This window comes from Loxodonta africana, chromosome 3, assembly GCF_030014295.1.
Source record: "Loxodonta africana isolate mLoxAfr1 chromosome 3, mLoxAfr1.hap2, whole genome shotgun sequence".
NCBI lineage: Eukaryota > Metazoa > Chordata > Mammalia > Proboscidea > Elephantidae > Loxodonta > Loxodonta africana.
The window spans coordinates 198581348-198597729 of record NC_087344.1 but is presented as its reverse complement, the minus strand read 5'-3'; the positions used below and the strand labels follow the sequence as shown (position 1 = coordinate 198597729).

Sequence of the window (16382 nt, the reverse complement as noted above, 5' to 3'; positions counted from 1 at the left end):
TGTCTATCTCACTTTTCAATTCTGTTAGAGTTTGTTTTATGTATCATGGAGCCCTGTCATTGGGTGCATAAATATTTAATATGGTTATATTCTCCTGGCATATTGTCCCTTTAATCTTTATAGTGTTCTTCCTTATTCTTTGTGGTGGATTTAACTTTAAAGTCTATTTAGTCAGAAATTAATATTGCCATTCCTGCTCTTTTTTGATTGTTGTTTGCTTGATACATTTTTTTTTCCATCCTTTAGTTTTAGTTTGTGTCTCTAAGTCTCTTTTAGGCAGCATATAGATGGATCGTACTTTTTTAACGCAATCTGCAACTCTCTGTCTTTATTGGTACATTTAGCCCATTTACATTCAGCATAATTATAGATGAATTTAGTGCTGTCATTTTGATGCCTTTTTTTGTGTTGTTGAGAATTTCGCTTTTCCACTTTTTTTGTGCTGAGTTTTTCATTTAAATTTTGTGTTCCTCAATTTCACAGTAGTTGAATTTATTTTTGCTGAGTTGTTATGTTTGTCTTGGTTTTTATTTTGAAGTATGGAATTGTTATACCTCTTTGTGGTTACCTTAATATTTACCTCTACTTTTATAAGTAAAAACCTAACTGGTATCACCCTATATCACCTTGGTTTCCTCTCCATATGGAAGATCTAAACCTCCTGCATTTAGTCCCTCTTTTTTGGTTATTGTAATCTTTTACACAATGGCATCAATAATTCCGTTTTGAGCATTTTTTTAATTAATCTTATTTTGTTTTTGTGATTTCCCTATCTGAGTTGACATCAGGATGTTCTGTTCTGTAACCTTGTGTTATGTTGGTATCTGATATTATTGATTTTCTGACCATTCTTGTAGCTTTGGTTTGGTTTTCGCAAATTCTCTAAGCTTGTGTTTATCTATAAATGTCGTAATTTCACCTTCATATTTGAGAGTTTTGCTGGATATGTGATTCTTGGCTGGCAGTTTTTCTCCTTCAGTGCTCTACATATTGCCTGCATGGTTTCTGCCGAGTAGTCTGAACTTATTGATTCTCCTTTGTATGTGACTTTTCGTTTATCCCTGGCTGCTTTTAAGACTTTATCTTTGGTTTTGGCAAGTTTGATGATAATATGTCTTGGTGATTTTCTTTAGGGATCTATCTTGTATGGGGTTTGATGAGCATCTTGGATAGATATCCTTTCATCTTTCACAATGCCAGGAAATTTTCTGCCAATGGATCTTCAACTATTCTCTCAGTATTTTCTGTTATCCTTCCCTGTTCTGGAACTCCAATCACATGCAAGGTATTCTTCTTGATAGAGTCCCACATGATTCTTAGGGTTTCTTCATTTTTTTTAATTCTTTTATCTGATTTTTCTTCAAATATATTGGCGTCAATTGCCTCATCCTCTATCTCCCAACTCTGCATTCCAATTCCTCAATTCTGCTTCTCTGGCTTACTATTGAGTTGTCTAAGTCAGATAGGAAGTGGCCACTCAGGGCCTCACACTGGGGCATTGGAACCATGATACTTTGGCTCTCTAATCTCTAATGAAAACTTTATTGTCAACTTTCTCAAAACATGCTCTCTATTCATTTACATATATTTTTGCATTACTGGATTAAATCTTCACCCAACATTCATGAGTGGAGGAAGCAGAGAGTTATTTACTCCATTTTATGGATGAGCAACTTAAGATTCACAATAAAGGGCCTCTCCCAAATTGACATATGAGTGAATGGAAAAGCAAAAAACAGCTCTGCTTCTGGTTCTCCACTTCTCCCTCAAAGACAGTGGGGGGCCCTCATTTTCAGTTATACAATGATGTTTAAGCCTATTAAAAAAAAAAAAAAAGCTTTAATAACAAAATTAGAGAAACTGTAAAAAAAAAACAAATTTGTACTTGAAACTGTGCAGAATCTGTGTATCATTTTTCACTTGTATTAATTCTTTCAAAAATTTACTGTTATATTCCAGGTGTTTCGGTTATATTTTGGGCAAAAACATCTAGGCATTTTAGCATTTTGTCTTCATAACAAATGATGCCTGGAGTGTAGCCCCTTTAAGACTTAATAGGAAAAAAAAATAGGAAAAGCTTTGTCTAATTATCTGACACTTGTGAACTGAGTCCTAACCATTTCCCACCACTACTATAGGGTATCTGATACTGGCAGATATCCTACTAGCCAGCATTCAACGAGAAAATTTTATTAAATTATGCTGCAAGTTTATATCCATTAAAATAAGATCATGAAAACAGGCTGGCAAGCAACGAACAAACTTCCAAATGGTGTTAAGGATTAGGCCCAATATGAGCACAGACTACCTGAATACCATAAAAGATACATTTAAAATAAGAAAAAAATAATAATCCAAGTGGCCAAAACACTTTTTGTTCCTGTGATTAACTACATGGGCATCCAGACTGAGGATTATAGAAGAAGAAATCAGGCAAAAGACCTAAGAAATTGCTCACAAAAGTTAAGATTGTCATTAGAGGGTGGGCAGTACTTCCTCGTGCTGTGGGCAGGCCAAAAGGAAAGGAGAGGGCCCATGCATCTGTGCACCCATCATTCAAGCCTCATCACAGCCGGTGGACTAGCTTGGGTTGGGCTCCAGCCAGCAGAGCACTATAACCGGGTATTCTGTTGGGTGACTCCAGTAATTACAATGTGACACCATTGCAGGGAACCTCTAATTGATATTTTACTTCATCCATTTTTTTCTCATGCTCCTATACATACACATACATAGTTTTAGGGACAATTCTGAAAAAAAAAGGCAAAGGAGATAATCACAGTTCACAGTGTATGACAAATGTCTATCATTCAGCTCAAGCGAAACCCACGAGCCCCAGAATGCACCAAAGGTATGTGCGTTTCAGAGAGTACCACTGTCAGCTCTGGTCATCTGATTTTTGAACAGTGGCTCTAATATGCTTTTCCAGTTCTAGCAAGCTTTGGTAAAATTTTTCAGCAGTGTCTTCATCTAGGTCCATCTGGAAAAGAAGTAAAAATAGGGATGATTAGAAAACGAAAAATGGAATGAGTAGAATTTGCATAAAAGGAAGGCATTCAACATATAGTAAGAGAACTGAAAAGACAAAAAGAAAGGGGCCAGCAAAAAGGACTGCAGTGGCAGCAATGTGGGGGCTGTAATAAACTCTGAGAACCTGATGACATGTTAACTCTCAGTCCAAACTCCAGCCCTAGAGAGTCGGCAGTTCATATCCACCAGCCATTCCTCAGAAACTCCATGGGGCAGCTCTACTCTGTCCTATAGAGTTGCTATAAGTTAGAATTGACTCAACAGCAATGGGTTTTTTTAATTTTTTTTTCTTCTTTAGTAAAAGAGCCCTGGTTTTAGCTGGGCTCACTGCCCTTCAGATAAAAGACTCCATTTCCCAGTATCCACTGAAGCTAGTAGGTACCATGTGACTATGTTCTGGCCAATAGGAAATAAGTGGTGTTGAATGGTATTACCAGGACTCTTTTTAAAAGGAATGGGCATCCCCTTCTTCATATGCTGGTTTGGGCCTTAAAGATCAAGGCCACACCCTAGGGACGGCAGAACAGTAACTAGAAGGAACCTGGGTGCCTGACACCTTACGGAGCTGCCATGTCAGCCCAGGACTGCCTCTCTACAAACTGCTTTTGCATATGAGAAATCTAAGTTTCTATCTTGTTTAATCCACTGTTATTTTACAGTCCCGTTAGACCACAAAAATGGGTTGGTAAGCAATGAGCAAATTTCCAAATGGTGTTAAGGGTCAGGCCCAATATTGGCATAGACTACCTCAGTATCAATAAGAGATACTTTAAAAAGTAATAATAATTCAAGTGGCCCAACACATATATATATTTTGTTCCTATGATTAACTCCACGGACATTGTACTCAGGGTTGTTAAAATCTAATCTTAACTGACATGTATGAAATCAAAATTTCAGGCCCTATGAAATAAAGTGGTGTCTTTTTTGAAGTCAATACAGAACCTGAACTTCAAAAACAGTCTTTCTTCACAGAATAGAAAGGTTAAACATTAAAGAAAACTTTTTAACATTTTGGAAGTAACATTTCATTCAATCACCTCAGAATTTTTCCATGTTGGAGTTAGAGGAGGCATTCTACCTCTACCTCAACCTTTAACAGAGAAGAAAGCTGATTTCTCCAAATTAATTGAAAGTTAAGCCACTTTTTTCAATGGACTCCTGTAAAATGCTAATAAAATAATTTGGTTTAAAGAATTAAACATTTTCTTCCCCTCGTAAATAAATCACTCTGTCTAGAGGAAAATACAGCAAGTCCACACAGTCTCTGAAGGCCTAAAAGTAAGTTTATTAATTTGGAATAGAGTTTCCCAAAGTGTATTCTTTGGGATGTTATTTGAAATTAAAAAAAAGAAAAAAGAATTATAAAATCAATAAAAAATTGGGAAAACTAAGATCAAACTATTTCACACAGACTTCTTAATTGTACCAACTTCTCAAAGCCTTTACTGGGCACTAGCGCTTGTCTCTGAAATACCAAACCCATTGCAGAGTCATTCTGACTCTTAGCAATCCCGCAGGACAGAGCAGAACTGCCCCATAGGGTTTCCAAGGCTGTAACCTTTACGGAAGCAGACTGCCACATCTTTCTCACATGGAGTGGCTAGTGGGTTCGAACTGCTGACCTTTCAGTTAACAGCCAAGCACTTAACCACTACACCACCAAGGAGTCTCTAAAATAGGGGGTAATAGTATGAGGCATTACTCAAGCTTAGTTGCCTGAGGAACCTGTTTTGCAAATCTTCTCAAGGAACTAGTATTTAGCAGACCATATTTTGGAAAGCACTGGAAGATACCAAGGGAAGCAGAGATTGTTGCCAATTATGTGACTTACCCGAGATAACTTATTTGCCTCAATCTAGTTTGATTTTATGCCAATGCCTCCTCACAATAAGCCAGGCAGTAAAAATGGGAGGCTCAAGTAAACCTTATTCTTGACAAAAATGCAACAAAACCATTCTTAAAGGTTCAAAATAAATTTTCTTGTTTCTTAATATGTAACTCTGATTTCTTTTTAAAAGATTATAGAGTCCAAAAAACACAGTACTGATTTTTTCCCATACTCCATCCCCTGCTTCTTCAAAACACCGTCATTTTCTACAATCTATTAAAGCTGATGGTTGCCACAAGCAGAACTGATGGTGGAACTTTCCCAGGGAAATCAACTTCACACAGAAAGACTCTTCGCACTTCATCCAACTTGCCACCCATTTATTGAGCACCTGCAATGTACAAGTCACCATGCCAGGAAAGGAGGATATAATTCTCATCCTTGCAGAGCTTATATTCTCACAGGGGAGCCCAATGGTGAATGGGTGCTACATAAAACAGGTACAAGATATCGAGACAGTCTCTAACAGAGGTATCTGACTGGTCCACAGGGTCACAGAAGGCTGAGATGTAAGCTGAGATCTTAAGGATGGGTAATAATTAACCAGTTGAAAGAGAAAGGGCAGGACAGTTCGGGTAGAGACAACAAGATGTGCAAAGGCTCAGAGGCAGGGTGGAGCAGAAAGGAACAGAAAGAGACCAATGTGGCACCAATGAACAGAGAGTAGAGACCCAGAGAAGAGAGTTGGGAAGCCTGTGGGCTGGTCAGGAAAGCAGGAACCAGTTCATCAGCCTAGCAGCAAGCATTTTTAATGCAACCACATAAATAGATTTACCTTTTGGGGTATTACATAATTGTTGCCAAAGCCAGTGGTGGCACTCATATATTTGGTCAGAGGATTGAGAGACTCAGGCTTTTGGTGGAAAAGCCATACCTGGAAAGGAAAAGAGTGTATCAATGCATCTCTGCCCAAGGCAAGTGAAGCTGGTGGGGACTTGCAACCAGTACTTCACAGAGCGCTCCAAAGTCCAAATCCCCCTCAATTATCATCAGCTAACTGTAGTGTCTTCATGAACCACCGCAGTAACTGAAAGAAGACGGTAGGGCAACCTGATTAACAGTATCCTTTAAATATTTATTTAAAGTAAAAGAATCATATTTCAGCTATCTCCTCCTTTAATCTCAAAATTAAAGTTCATGGCACAGAGACCAGCTTATTCAGAGGTTGATACTCGGCTAATGCCTCAGTAAAGTATAGATCATTGATGTAATATTTTGCTTTATTAACACATAAAAGCATCCACGTGTACAACATTCAAAAAGTATAATGGTAAAAACTACGTCTACTTCCCTTCACAATTTTCCAGTCATACAGTCCCCCTTTCTGGAGGCAACTGCTCTTTCTAGTATCCTGTGTATTCGTCCAGATAAATCTATTCACATAAAAGCATACGTAGCCCTTTCTCTCACTCAAATGGAAGCATAATATACACACCATTCCACACATTGCATTTTTCACTTAAACAATATTCTCTGGAGATCTTTCCATATCAGCATATGTATAGCTGTTTCCTTTTTTAAAAAAAAAAAACCCATTGCCATTGAGTCGATTCACTCATAGCGACCCTATAGGACAGAGTAGAACTGCCCCATACGGTTTCCAAGGAACCCTGGTGTATTTGAACTGCCTACCTTTTGGTCATCAGCCTTAGCTCTTAACCACTATGCCACCAGGGTTTTCCTTCTTTTTTAAAGTAACATGGTATTCCATTTCATGGATACACCAAAATTTCTCTTAAGTAGTCTCCAACTGCTGAACACACAGGCTGTGTCTAGTTTCTGCTGTTATAAGCCATGCTGCAATGGGTGATGGATGCATCTTTTCATACACGTTTGAGTACATCTTTAAGATAAATGCCAGTGATGGAATTGCTAGGTTACAGGGTATGAACATTTAATATTTTGACTGATCTTGCCAGAGTCCTTGATAGAGGCTATATCAATTTACCCTCCCCCACCAATGTAGGAGAGTGCCCATTTTCATACTTCCCAGCAATATAGTGTATTATCAAACTTTCTAAACTTTGCTAATCAGAGTTGAAAAATAGCTTTTCATTGTAGTTTTAATTTGCTTTTTTCTTATTGTGAATGAGGTTGACTATCTTTTCGTATGATGAAGACAGCTTAAGACCTCTCTGCTCATGTCTTTTATCCATCATTCTAATGGGTGGTTTTTTTTCGATTTGTTGAAGCTCATTAGATATTGATAAAATTAACCCTTTGTTAGGATATGAGGACATCATTTTCTCCCACTTTGTGGTTAGGCTTTGGACTTTATTTATAGCGAGGTTTTTGGCCGTGCAAAAATCTTTTACTTTTATTTAATCAAAATTTTCAGTGTTTTCTTTGATGGTTTCTCAGATTTGTGAAATATTTAGATAAGCTTCCACACTCTGAAACTATTTAAAAATTTCTCCATATTTTCTTCTAGTAACTTTATATTTTAATTTTTATAAATCAATTTTTTGGCTCATTTGGAACTTTACTTGGGTGTAAAGCATGAAGATGAGATCCTATTCCATATTTTGGTTAACACCATAGGCTGAATAACCCTTTTCCTCACTGACTTGGAATGCCATCTTTATTATATACTGGATCCCCATGTGCTTATGGGCCTATTTTTAGACTCCCTATTCTGTTCCATTGATCTGTCAACTCACATACCAGTTATTAAGATAGTTTTCTTTAACTGTTAAATGCTGAAATATACTGAATCCTTTACAATGTATTAGACTCTACTTATGCCTTCTCTTATTTACCCCAATATAATGCCTACTTTACAAATAAAACAAACCCATTGCCATGGAGTTGATTCCAACTCATAGCAACCCTATAGGACAGAGTATGGTGAGTGAAAATACGTAGCCAAGGTTCACAGCCAGGAGCCAGAACACTGGGATTTGAATACAGTTAAGACAACTCTAGAGCCCACACACTAAGCTATCGCGCTTTAGGCTACTCAAGCCCAGCCCACCAAAGGAGACATTCTTATCCAAAGATTGAAAGAGGCTCATGCTCATATGCCATGTGCTCGAATGCTCATCCGTATCCACCGACATCTACAACCATCACTGTGTGGTAATTAGGGTGACTATTCTCCTGCTCATCCACATTTTAGGAAATTACAGCAGGCTCACAACAGAAAAAACATTTCAGCTGTGACACCAGAGATGCTACCCACGCTGGCCCAACTCCACCTATCCTCCAGAGCCCACTTAGTGGCAAAGGCTGCTCCAACACTCCACCCTCTCACTGATCCTCCTTTCTGCTATTCCTACGGTGCTTACAGCAAAACTTCCAGAGATATCACCTGATTACAGGATGTCTTATATCTTCCTTCTTTCTTCAAAATAGGATTCTAAGCTCCTTAGGAATAGATTTTGTCTTCTAAGTATTCCCCACACCACTGACACTCAATATACTTGATCTCTTGACTAAATTTTCAGTGTTATAGATGAGCAGAATGAATAATCTCTAAAGGACTGCTGATTAATATACCTAATGTTTTGGCAAAGATTTTGTTATGGATTGAATTGTGCCCCCCCCCCCAAACTACCTGTTGTAAATCCTAACCTCTATGCCTGTGGTTAAAATCCCATTTGGGAATGTATTGTCTTTTTTACATTAATGAGGCAGGATTAGTGTAGGATATCCTTGAGTCGATTTCTTTTGAGATATTATCTTAGGTTGGGTTCTATAGAGAAGCAAAACCAGTAAAGCATATAAATATATGGAGTTTTTTTTATATCAAGGAAACGGCTCACATAGGTGTAGAGGCTGGAACGCCCCATGTCCATGGATCAGGACAGAGGTCTCTCATGATTCAGGTAGCCACAGGGGCTAGCGAACTGAAGATCGGCAAGTCAGAGAGCAGGGCTCTTGCTCACAGGCTGGAAAGATCAGAGAATCCCAAGATCGGCAGGCAAGACCTCAAGTAAGCTACTATCTCAAGTCCTAAGAACTGGCAGTCAGATGAACAGGAGCCAGCTGGAAGATCCGGCGTAAGCAAAAAGCCCACGAGCCTGCCAGAATATCCACTTACCTACAACACAGGCCACGTGCTGGAGGAAACTCCCTTTCAACTTATTGGCTACTCACAGCAGATTCCATCATGGAGGAGATGACATTATATCGAACCTCATCACGGAGGTGATCACATCATACGACTGCCAAACCACTGAGAATCATGGCCCAATCAAGTTGACCTACAACCTTAACCATCACAGATATAAATGATATTAAACAAGCAAGTGAGCAAGCAGAGATGGAGGAAGATAGATGCCATGCCACATGAATATTACCAAGGAACAAGGACCTTCCTTCAGAAAGAGAAAGCCCTCGCCTAGAGCTGGTGCCCCGAATTCAGACTTCAAGCCTCCTAAATTGTGAGAGAATTTCTGTTTGTTAAAGTCACTGACTTGTGGTACTTCTGTTATAGTAGCACTAGATAACTAAGATAGATACTAAGAACCAATTCTTTAATGTTCTAAAAATAATTTAAAAGCACTTGCTTCTAAAATCAATTTGTATCCCTACAATAAATGCATTTATTTCTGCAACATTTACCAAAACAAGAGCTTCAAGTAGTTTCTCTTAATGCTCTTCTTTGTTCACTTCAATTCAACCAAGATTTAAGAATCTACTAGGCATAGACATACAGTCCTAGGCCCTTAAGTTTCAAAGATGAATTGCAAATATCCTAAAGGAGCCCAGTAGAGTGAAGGGCACACAACACTCAAAATAATTCAATGGGATTTCTATCAGATAGTATAAGCATGGAAGACAAATAAGTTTCATCTCATATGACAATTATATCCATTTGTAGAGGCTGCCTTTGGAGCTTTGTGTTAAAAATATTCAGTGACATCTGAGTACAACAGAAAAGAGTCTGCCATTGATGAGGAAACACATACAATTCATTTGCCATGTGTGATTTAAAGAAACCCACTGGTTTCCTAGTAAGGTAAGAATTTTATCCTCTAATACTGACAGCAGTGGGTTTTTTAATACTAATAGAGGAAAGAGAACCTTCATATAGGGAAAAGAGAGCCGGACTCCATAGTCCCTACTTTTGCATCCCACTTGGATGGCGCAAACAGTTTGCAAGTGCCTGCTAACCTAAAGGTTGGTGGTTCTAAACCACCCAGGGGTCCTCCAGAAGAAAGGCCTGGCAATGTTGATGTTAGGCATCGTCAAGTTGATTCTGACTCAGAGTGACCCTATGTACCACAGAACAAAACACTGCCTGGGCCTGCATCATCCTCACAATCATTGCTGTGCTTGAACCCACTGCTGCAGTCACTGAGTCAATCCATCTCTTCGAGGGTCTTCCTCCTTTTCGCTGACCTTCTACCTTACTAAGCATGATGGCCTTCTCCAGGGACTGGTCCCTCCTGATAACATCTCCGAAGTACATGAGATGAAGTCTCGCCATCCTCGCTTCTAAGAAGCACTCTGGCTGTACTTCTTCCAAGACAGACATGTTCCTTCTTCTGGCAATTTGTGGTATATTCAATATTCTTTGCCAACACCATAATTTAAATGCATCAATTTTTCTTTGGTCTTCCTTACTCCTTGTCCAGCTTTCACATGCATATGAAGCGATTGAAAATATGGCATGGGTCAGGTGCACCTTAGCCCTCAAAGTGACATCTTTGCTTTTCAATACTTAAAAGAATTTTTTTTGCAGACGATTTGCCCAACACATCGTTTGATTTCTTGATTTCTTCATGGGTCTTGATTGTGGATCCAAGTAAAATGAAATTCTTGACAACTTCAACCTTTTCTTCATTTATCATGATGTTGTTTATTGGTCCAGTTCTGAGGATTTTTGTTTTCTTTATGTTGAGGTGCGATCCATACCGAAGGCAGTAGTCTTTGATCTTCATCAGTAAGTGCTTCAAGTCCTCTTCACTTTCAGCAAGAAAGGTTATGTCATCTGCATATCATAGGTTGTTGATGAGTCTTCCTCCAATCCTGATGCCACATTCTTCTTCATATAGTCCAGCTTCTCAGATTATTTGCTCGGAATACAGATAGAATAAGTATGGTGAAAGGATACAACCCTGACACACACTTTTCCTGCTTTTAAACCACTCAGTATCCCCCTGTTCTTTTTGAATGACTGTCTCTTGGTCTATGCACAGGTTCACAGGAGCACAATTAAGTGTTCTGGAATTCCCATTCTTTGCAATGTTGTCCGTAATATGTCATGATCCATAGAGTCGAATGTCTTTGCACAGTCAATAAAACACAGGTAAACATCTTTCTGGTATTCTCTGCTTTCAGCCAAGGTCTATCTGACATCAACAATGTCAGTGTAATCTGTAAAGATTATAGCCAAGAAAACCCTATACAGTACAGTTGTACTCTGTAACACATCTATAAAAATGGAATGGTGGCAGCATCATCTGACCTGCTCATCTAACTTCACAAGGGAGAAGGAGAACCACTATCAGCATCGACAGCCCAAGGCTGACTGCTATGAGGTGGAGGTCAGACATACCTTTTTTCTCCTACCGTTTTACCAATTCTGACACCAGTCGCCCCTCCCACAGAACTCTCTACTTCTCAGCTGGATTCGATAATTCATTGCAATGGCCACACAGAACTTACAGACTATACTTACAGTTATGGGGTTTATTAGGGAAGTAACAGGTGACAATTCAGGGTCAGGAACAACTCAGGATACAGTTCTTTGATTATGACAACTTCTTGGCCATGCCGGCAAGCAGGCATCTCTCTGGTCTTTGACCCCTCAGCCTGGCCTCTGCCCTGCTTTGGCAAGTGTTATGAAGCTCTTTTGCTGCACCAACAAGTTTCCAGAGACACCTCACTCTGTCAGTAAGTCTTGGACTGAAGGTGCTCAGCTTTCTCGCTCCATGGGTTGGCAAGCCTAACTCCACCAACAAGTACCTGGAGGCACCCCACTCTGCCAGGAAGCATCTTGCCTGAAGGCTCTCGGCCTTCTTGCTCTGTGGGTCAGCACATCCATTATAGTGACCTTGCTCCATGGGCCGGCAAGCCCACCACTTTGTCTCGTGCTGGTCTCCTGGTTCTGCTGCTGCCATTTCTTGAGGTCTTATGCTGTCTCCGGTATTATAGCTCTAGCTATCTGTCTTCTGGATCTAGGAGGTTCTCAGCTCAGAGATCCTGGGTCCAAAGAATGTGTTCCACTCCGAGCTCTTCTTCTTGGTGGTAGTGAGGTGCCCCCTCTGCTCTGGAATTGGCTCTCTTTTAAACCTAGCAGGAAGGCAAAACTGACCAATCCCCTCGTTTGGGTTCCATGCACCTTATTTGCATAGTCCCACCCAATCATTGCATGGGAGTTACAAGACCATGATGAGAAAGACCATATAAAAGTGATTCATCACACTGCAGCAGATTGCCATGAGTTAGAATTGATTCAATAGCAACAGGTTTTTGTTTGTTTGTTTGTTTTTAACTCCTGTTCCATAAGATGCACCTTCTCTATGGAAACCACTCAATGACTGCCCTCCCACCACCATGTGGCTGTGCCTGTCCCTCTCCTGCTCCATTGCTCTGTCTATTCTCTAGCTGCTGGTGTATCTTGCTTCTATAAATGTTCTTTCCCTACAACCATAGTATCCAACGCCATGGCAGATGCTAAACTTCCAATCTTTACTCTTAATGCTTTGCATGTAGGCTAGCACCCACGTTGGTCCTGATGAGGAGCCCAAGTATTCTCAGAGTTTATTTTGTTACTATCTTTTCTGTTTAAACTGTTTCTGCATCTGCTAAGCCACTGAACAAGCTCTGGAAACTCTAGTAACATACCAGTGCTTCTGTTCCATTGTACGGCGTCAAGGTGAAAGCATGTGCAAAAAAGCGAAGCTGAGGGAAAGAAAACCATAGTCATTCGACAGGCACTTACAAGAGTCTGTGGTTGTTTAGAACACAGTCACAAAAGCATTATTCATTTAAATATTAAAAAAGAAAATCTGCATTTCTTATTATAAAACATTTTTTAAGTACCAAAAAATAAAGAAGTCTAAAAAAGAAATAGCACTTAATCCCCACTACCCCAAGTCAACTACTTTACAGTGAAGGTATATTTCCTCCTTCTGATCTTTTTTCTACGTTTCCCATAATGGAGGAACATTACAAAAAAAAAAGAATAAAGAAGCCATCTCTCCCTGAGTTCTACAAGGAGGGACATTTTATCCTAAAAGGAGCATTTTCTAATGTGTGCTGGAAGAACACTAGTCCTGCAAGATGCTCACAAAACAAACAGCAAGGGAAAACAAGGTGCCACGGTCATACGATGCACAATCATCCCCTTCTTGGGACCTTCTACTCCACACTACCCCACTGAAAGCCCAAAGCAGTACAGTTTAACCTTGCTTGACACAGGTTTCCCAACATTATACGATCGCAGAACCCTCGAGACCCGCAGCATGTGAGCAAAGGAACATTCCCTCAAAGAGAAGGGGATACTCAGAAGGTGGTGCTCTTGTACTACTGGGTAGTAGGAAGCAGCGGCTATGTAGTAAGTACATTTTTAAAACCTCAACTTAAATGGAATTTGGCCACTTTCGGGTTCAATTTCTTTAAATCATTTCCTAACCCTTAAATGCATTTTTTTTTGGTCCCAAACTGAACAGACCTAGTAAACTAAGAAAAAAAATGTCCATCACTTACCAGCCATATGAAAGGCATCAGCAGTGTCCATGTAAAGGGAGGTAGAATTCCATAAGTGAGATTAGTCAGCACTGTGCCTGGGCATACCACACTGGAATACAGACCCTGGGAGCACAGAAAGGGGTAGTGATAAGATTCTAACTCAGTGTATGCTGACTCAGTCCTAGCTATACACTAGCTAATAAAGGAGATACACAGACGAGCCAAGAAGCCAAGAGATGAAGTATCTATGCTCTGAATTGACCTAAATGCTGGGTGGACCATTTCAGTTTAAGAATTCTATCCTGAGAGTCAACTATGAGAGGCACTCAGGATAAAAATATTAGTAAGATAAAGTCTCTATTGTCAAGAAACTTACCATTATGGATTGAATTGTGTCCTCTCCTAAATATTTGTCAGCTTGGCTAGGCCATGATTCCCAGTATCATGTGGTTATCCTCATTTTGTGATCTGATGTAAGTTTCCTATGTGTTGTAAATCCTAATCTCTGCTTGTGGTTAATGAGGCAAGATTAGGCTATGTTAAAGAGAATTGCAGTGAGATGCAACACATTCACTCAGGTCACAGCCTGATCAGAGGTAAGGGGAGTTTCCCGGGATGTGGCTGCATCACCTTTTATCTTACAAGAGATAAAAGAAGAGAGAAGCAAGCAGAGAGATGAAGGAACTCATAATGACCAAGAAAGAACCACCAGGAGTGAAGACTGTCCTTTGGACCTGAGTTCCCTCTGCTGAAAAACTCCTAGGCCAGGGGAAGATTGATGACAAGAACCTTCCCCCAGAACTGACAGAAAGGGAAAGCCTTCCCGTAGAGCTGGCTTCCTGGATTTGAACTTCTAACCTCCTAGATTGTGAGAGAATAAATTTCTGTTTGTGAAAGCCATCCATTTGTGCTATCTCTGTTAAGCAGCACTAGATAACTAAGACACTTATAAAGAACATGGGCAACTAAGCTTGGAGTAGAAAAGTAGAGCCTGATTTACTCTGGGTTTTCCATGGAATTGGCTGAATTGGAGATCAGTTTATCAATCAAAATAAGACACTTATGATAACAAGATGTATATAGTACAGTCCTTGCCTTCAGGCAGTTTCTTGTCTAACAAACATGGATAGCAAAACCTGAAGTCTATGTCTGTTTCCCTGAAGTTACATAAGACATTTATCTTGAGGTGGGAACTACTGGTGTCAGAGAGGAACAAAGTACTCTGTGTGGGTCCAAAAAGACCTTCCCCAACTGAAGATCACTATATTTGTCCTTCGTATTGGACTTGTCATTTTAGAAAGTTCAGTCTTATAGAGAAAGCCCCAATTAGCACAAAGCTTATATTAATAGAAAGGGCCCTGTGTGATTTTTTATAAAAATTCAGGTCTGTTCTAGTTTCGCTTCATTGGCCATAACTGAACCGGTTTGAAGCCTTGCTTGAAACATAGCAAGTAATTAAATAGTAGCTATTATTATTATTGTTTTTAGTATCATTCTCTTACATGTAAGTCCTGAAGAGTTACAGAACAGTGATGAACCACATATACCTAAGAGGTCAGAAGCTAATTATCTCTGCCCTAACATTTTCACGTATATCATCTATCAGTCTCATTTATGTCTTATCTTGTCTTCGTAGCAATCCTGCTCAAGAAAAAATATTGCACATTCTAAACTACAATAGCTCTTCCATATGGATTACACTTCAACATAAAGAAAACAAAATCCTCACAACAGGACCAATAAGCAACACCAAAATAAATGGAGAAAATATTCAAGTTGTCAAGGATTTCATTTTACTTGGATCCACAATGAACACCTATGGAAGAGGCAGTCAAGAAACCAAACGATGCATTACCTTGGGTAAATCTGCTGCAAAAGATCTCTTTTAAAGTGTTAAAAAGCAAAGATGTCACTTTAAGGACTAAGGTGCAGCCTGACCCAAGCCATGGTATTTTCAGTCGCCTTATATGCATGTAAAAGCTGGACAATGAATAAGAAAGACCAAATAACTGAGACCTTTGAACTGTGGTGTTGGCAAAGAATACTGAATATACCATGGACTGGCAGAAGAATGAACAAATCCGTCTTGGAAGAAGGAACCAGAATGCTCCTTAGAAGCAAGGACGGCGAGACTTCATCTCACATACTTCGGATATGTTATCAGGAAGAGTCAGGACCTGGAGAAGGATATTATGCTTGGTAAAGTAGAGGGTCAATGAAAAAGAGGAAGGCCCTCAATAAGATGTACTGGCACAGTGGCTGCAACAATGGGTTCAAACATAATAACCATTATGAGGATGGTGCAGGACTGGGTAGTGTTTCGTTCTGTTGTACATAGGGTCACTATGAGTTGGAACCAATTCGACAGCACATAACAACAACAACAAACTATAACAGCTAGCAAGGAGGCTAGCCATTTTACGAGGAACTCATCTGTCGTTAAGAAACCACTGCCCTGCTATTCCCACATCACTGAGATAGGTCTCACCTGCTGACTGAAGTTCCTATTCAAAGCCACACTCAAGAGATCAGTGGCGTATTTGGAAGAGCTGTATGGTTCGTGGCCTTTGCAGTGTTGGAAGTCCTCGAGACTGAAGTTAGATTTCCTTGCATTGCGAGATGACGTCCAGATGAGCCGAGATGGATGGTCACTGTGACAGAGGAGAGATTCCAGTTCCCGAAACTGAGTGCGGGGATAAATGAAACAAACACATATCAAAACTACTGGGATAGTCTGAAAAGAAAAAGCCAAACCCACTGCCAACAAGTCGATTCCGACTCATAGCTATCCTGTAGAACAGAGTAGAACTGCTCCACA

At 39.8% G+C, this 16382-nt stretch overlaps 1 protein-coding gene across 2 annotated transcripts in view; it reads right to left on the bottom strand.

The window, feature by feature from the left end:
• Positions 1 to 2663: 2663 nt before the first annotated feature.
• HSD17B7 (hydroxysteroid 17-beta dehydrogenase 7) overlaps positions 2664 to 16382 on the bottom strand; it is a 30034-nt gene continuing 16315 nt past the window's right edge. Inside the window, exons 5-9 of one of the 2 annotated variants that reach the window (XM_064282884.1) lie at positions 16053 to 16247; positions 13583 to 13687; positions 12719 to 12775; positions 5697 to 5795; positions 2664 to 2980 (exon numbers count right to left, since the gene is read on the bottom strand). In XM_064282884.1, the coding sequence (XP_064138954.1) occupies positions 2879 to 2980; positions 5697 to 5795; positions 12719 to 12775; positions 13583 to 13687; positions 16053 to 16247 (558 nt within the window). In that variant the 3' untranslated portion in view covers positions 2664 to 2878. The remainder of the gene's footprint in view (positions 2981 to 5696; positions 5796 to 12718; positions 12776 to 13582; positions 13688 to 16052; positions 16248 to 16382) is intronic. The other variant, XM_064282885.1, reaches the window with a different exon arrangement.